The 4793-nt window shown below is 48.3% G+C and overlaps 1 protein-coding gene across 1 annotated transcript; it reads left to right on the forward strand.

The window, feature by feature from the left end:
* Positions 1 to 1277: 1277 nt before the first annotated feature.
* LOC119348464 lies at positions 1278 to 4486 on the forward strand. Its single transcript, XM_037616560.1, has 3 exons — positions 1278 to 2536; positions 3232 to 3311; positions 4162 to 4486. Exons 1-2 carry the CDS (start codon positions 1315 to 1317, stop codon positions 3291 to 3293), a joined length of 1284 nt encoding a protein of 427 aa, XP_037472457.1. The 5' UTR covers positions 1278 to 1314; the 3' UTR covers positions 3294 to 3311; positions 4162 to 4486.
* Positions 4487 to 4793: the final 307 nt, after the last annotated feature.

Consider the following 4793-nt stretch of genomic DNA (forward strand, 5'->3'; position numbering starts at 1 on the left):
CTCTCATCCATTCGCCACGTGTCGCGCTCTGGGCGTTCCCTTCGGATTTTGTTTTTTTTTCGCACGCGTTTTCGGTTTTTTAAACTGTTTTTTTTCGGGTTTTCTTTTGACGTTTTGGTTTCCCACCGGTCTTCCCTAGCTTTTCAACAGAAAAATAATTTTCGAAAAAATATTTTTTTGCGCAAAAAAATGCATTTCTTTCGCAAGAGTCACGGTTTTGTTTTGGTGAGAGGCACGCTTGTGCTTTCGCGAGAGGCACGGCCGTGCCTCTTGGAAACGGAAAATAAAACGTATTTTCTGTTTTTTCCTTTCGCGAGAGGCACGGTTTTGCTTCCATGAGAGGCACGGTTGTGCTTTCGCGAGAGTCACGGCCGTGCCTCCTCGGAAACGAAAAAAAACACGTTTTTTTATTTTTTTTCTTTTCGCGAGAGGCATGGTTTTGCTTCCGCGAGAGGCACGGTTGTGCTTTCGCGAGAGGCACGGGCGTGCCTCTTTCGAAAAAGAAAAAAATGCATTTTCTATTTTTTTTTCCTTTTGTGAGAGGCACGCTATTGCTTCCGTGAGAGGCACGGTTGTGATTTCGTCAGAGGCACGGGCGTGCCTCTTTCAGAAAGGAAAAAAAACCGTGTTCCGGTTTAGTTTTTTCTTCGATTTTTTTTATTCAGTTTTTTTGTGAAAAAAGTTTGTCAAAACCTATCAACATGGGATCTAGTTTTGAAAATCTCGACGCGAGGAATCCAACAGCGAAAGCGATTCAAGATTTGAACGCACGGTCTAAGAGATAAAACGTTTTGAATAAACGGATCTACGAAACAAAAGGAAAACTCCTAGGTTGCGACAAATGGCGCACATCCAGCGCCCATCTGTCATAACCTAAGGAAGTTGGAGTGATGTCTGCAAGGAGTACCCATTAATTAATGAATGCGTGCTATTTTGCTTTGCTAGTATGAGTTAAAAGCCCAGCCATCTCAGAAAATAAAGTTACGAGGCCCAGCACCAGGTCCGGTGAATTTTTGGCGGGAAAATGGTGACGTCCGAGGTCCAGCCAGTTGTGCGATGCTACGGCTGTTGATAACGCAGAACTCGGTCCATGCACCAGGCCTCAATGTATCTAACTGACGCGCGGGCCAGGTGAGCCATCACGGTGCCGTAGCCCGTGGAACAACTTCACGCTGCTTTCCGTCCTGCCACCTCCCTGCTCCCTGGTATCTACGCGGCGTGCACCCACTCCATGTGCACCGAGCCACTTTCCCCACCACCACCACCACAACGAAATCCCCACCTGCAGCCACCGACCGGCGACAGGACCGCGAGATGCCGCCCCGCCACCTCCTACGCCTCTCCGCCGCCGTCTCCGGCGGCCTCCGCCGCTCCCTCACCACCGCGGCCTCGCACCCCCCGTGGGCCGCGATGTGCCACTCGGCGTGGACCGTCGGGGCGCCGAGCGCGCAGGTGCGCCTCGCCGAGCCACCGCGCATCTCCGAAGTGTACGTCCCGGAGCAGCTCCTCAAGACCGGCCCCCTCCCCGACCCCGACGGCGACTTCGTGCAAGGGCATGGCGGCGCCGTCTGCGCCGCGAGCGCCGACGGCCTCCTCCTCGTCGTCTACGCGGAGACGCGCCTGTTTGCTCGCATCGTCGCCAGGCAGGGCGGCCGTCCGCTGCGGCTGCCACCCCAAACCGACGCCCTCAAGTGCATCGACCCCGACCACGTCCCCAACGTCACGCGCTTCGTCCTCAACCCTCTCACGCACCAGATAACCCGCCTCCCGGACCGTGTCACCAAGTTCGAGGTCTCCCCGCTTTTCAACCTCCGCATGGGCCTCCTCACCCAGGCCGATCGCGGGCACGGGCCGCCTGACAGGTTCGCCGTCGCCGAGCTGCAGGAGGAGAACCTCATGCTCCGGTTTCTCTCGGAAAAGGGCAGGTGGGAGAACGTGGCGGTCTCGCCGTGCCAACCCCCGTCTGCGCGGCGAATGAAGATAGACCAGCCGGCGCTGGCATTCGGCGGCCGCCTGTGGTGGGTCGACGTGACCTGGGGCGCAGTCTCCGCCGACCCGTTCATTGATCGGCCGGAGCTCTCCTTCATCGAGCTGCCGAGGGGCAGCGTGCTGCCTGCAAGGAGCCCGCTGCCTGAAGCCGATGGCGAGATGTCTTGGCGTGAGTACCGGCGCGTGGATGCAAGCCAAGGGCGGCTGCGATACGTCGAGGTCTCTCAAAAGGAACCGTTTCTTCTCAGCTCCTTTGTGCTCGACAACAATGGCACCGGCTGGACACTGGAGCACCGGGTGGCGCTCAGCAAGCTCTGGGCCGATGGAGGCCACCCATGGCTGCCCTTACCGGCGGGGAAGACGCCACAAATTGAGCTTCTTGACCCACTTAACGCCAATGTGGTGTACCTCACGGTTGACAAGAAACACGTTATCGTCGTGGACATGAACATGAAGAAGGTGATTGGGAGCTATCTGTATGGAAGGGACTTCTCGGTGCCATGTGTTCTTCCTCCGTGGCTTGGATCGAGCCGGATCCCTTCTGCAGGTAGATTACATACTTCTCAGTTATACTTTCATTTTTAGGTGCCTAATGCCCGAGGTGCTTTGTGGGTCATCTTCGGCACAATATATTTTGTTTATCCTAGTGGTTGGATCTGTTGATCATTATGTCAAAATCGTCCAATAGACATAATGCTTGTCTCATGACCAGATGACTAGAAATTCAGAGATACATCATGTTTATTAACAATTATTTATATGCACCATGTGTTTGGTAGCAATTGGTATTGCAAGGCTCATATAGATCGTAGGCACGGATAAATCTTTGCATCTGTTGTCATTCTTCCTGTTGTCCTGCTCATAAAGAATTTTCCGTTGAACATATTTACGGTAGTTTAATTGATTTAGACTTTGAATAGAAATTTTGCAAGGTTTTGCTTGCTTTCATGTTACACTGTGATGCTCTAGATTTTATCTCCAACTTATGGATTTAAATCTGTTGTATCCTTTTAATAACTCCTCTACACCGTTCAAGTGTTATCCTCTAACTATTGTTGTTCTATTGGTTATTAATACACTGCTGAATTCTTGAGAATCTGTTCTAACTACCAAAGCTTTTTTTGCTGTTTAATTCTTGTATGCAATTCACAGAAATCTATACTGTTGTAAACTTGTAATTCTGTTGTGCTAGTGTTGCTGTTTGTCAAATTCTTGTACATTGATCAAATTAACCCTTTTCAGGTAAGGACACCGGGAAACACAAGACTCTGTCAGACGTGTTGGTTCGCTCAGACATCCAGTAGAAGAGATGAAGGTCGAAGGTACCAATTTACCAGCTGATGACTCTCTCGTCATTTCGTTTTAGCTGATACACTTCTTTATTGATCCATTGTTCTTGGTATCATCCATTCACATATTTAGGATGCTGCATTCTTGTTGCAAGTAGTATCTCTTACGCCATTCATGCAGTTTATTATGGACTAAAAGCAAACGTCGTGCACATATTTGCCAATTACTACAATTATTTTCAACTGGTTTTCTGTGAATTAATTGTCCAACATCTGGCTATCCCTAATACCAATTTCTCGTTGGTGTGTCAATGCAACTAGTGATATTTGCTGGCAAAACTAGAAACGTACTTGCTCCATAGAATGGTTTTTATGTGTTACCTGAACTTCTTCCATTCATTTTTGTGTGTGAGGGATATACTATTGCGGCAGCAGCTTGCCAGGTTACTGTGTCAGAATGAACTTATACATCCCTCCATCCAGGTGTATTAGTGTTCCTGAACGAAAAGGCATAAAGGATGCCTGCCCTTGTTCGTCTGGTCGCCACTTCATTAGAACCTGAAGTATATCTAGCCTTGCCATCATGATACCATTGTCTTCCCTTTTTCCTAAAACAGTATGACCAACTGATTAAATCCTGAAACTGAAGCTTGATCTTTATTAAAATTTGTGGTGTACTTTTCTCTCCAATCAAGTCTTGGATGGAAAATAAACGAGTTTGGATGATAACTCGCTGTTTTATATCAGTTTGAGAAAGACATTGATGGATTTCTAGTAGCGACGTAGCGTGTCTGTTTTCTGAATTTCTTCTCCATATCACTCATTCAGTCATTCTCTTGACGTGTCTGTTCAAATGTCCCTAATGTTCTAATTTTGTTTTCAGGTTTCTCAAATCTAACAGGTGGTGGTGTCTGATCTTGATGGTGGGGGTCTCATTTTGGGGAAAATCTGGAGAAGTCTTGGTTTGAAGGAGTTTTGCGATCAACTTACTGTTTCTCATTTTGAGGGGAAACTTGGAGAATTTTCAGACTGTTGGTTCACAACAGAACGTTGCGGTCGAAAGTAACGGGCATCACAGATCATCGTGTATGTGGTGTTTTACTAGCTAAAAATACATTCCTAGAAAAGGATTGGTGCTTGGGCATGTTACTCTTGTACGATATCATATTTACAGATCTTTGCTTAAACCATCGATGCTGCATTGACGATTTGTGCTACCTGAACTTGTTCTTCCATTCATTTTTGTGTATGTGAGAGATTCCAGCTGTCGATCCTAAAGATGTGCCAAGGATCCATGTTAGGCCGTGGGATGGATCTCACGTAGTCGAAAGGATAATTAGCTAATTGAGGGACAAAAGGAGAGAAAACTAGAGAGCATGGGGAGAATTAGACATCTTCATACATCTTAGAATCTCCCGCTCGCCTGTTACTGGATAGACATGGTGACAGGCCGCGCGCACACACCACTTGGCTATCCAGCTGGCGCTAGCACTCCCTGACATGTGGAGTCCGATC

The sequence above is a fragment of the Triticum dicoccoides genome, chromosome 1B, assembly GCF_002162155.2.
Source record: "Triticum dicoccoides isolate Atlit2015 ecotype Zavitan chromosome 1B, WEW_v2.0, whole genome shotgun sequence".
Taxonomy (NCBI): Eukaryota; Viridiplantae; Streptophyta; class Magnoliopsida; order Poales; family Poaceae; genus Triticum; species Triticum dicoccoides.

Coding starts and splice junctions, on each gene's coding strand:
- LOC119348464 (XM_037616560.1), top strand. CDS start 1,315: ATGCCGCCCCGCCACCTCCTACGCCTCTCCGCCGCCGTCTCCGGCGGC. Junction 2,537..3,231: donor GAGCCGGATCCCTTCTGCAG/GTAGATTACATA, acceptor AACCCTTTTCAG/GTAAGGACACCGGGAAACAC.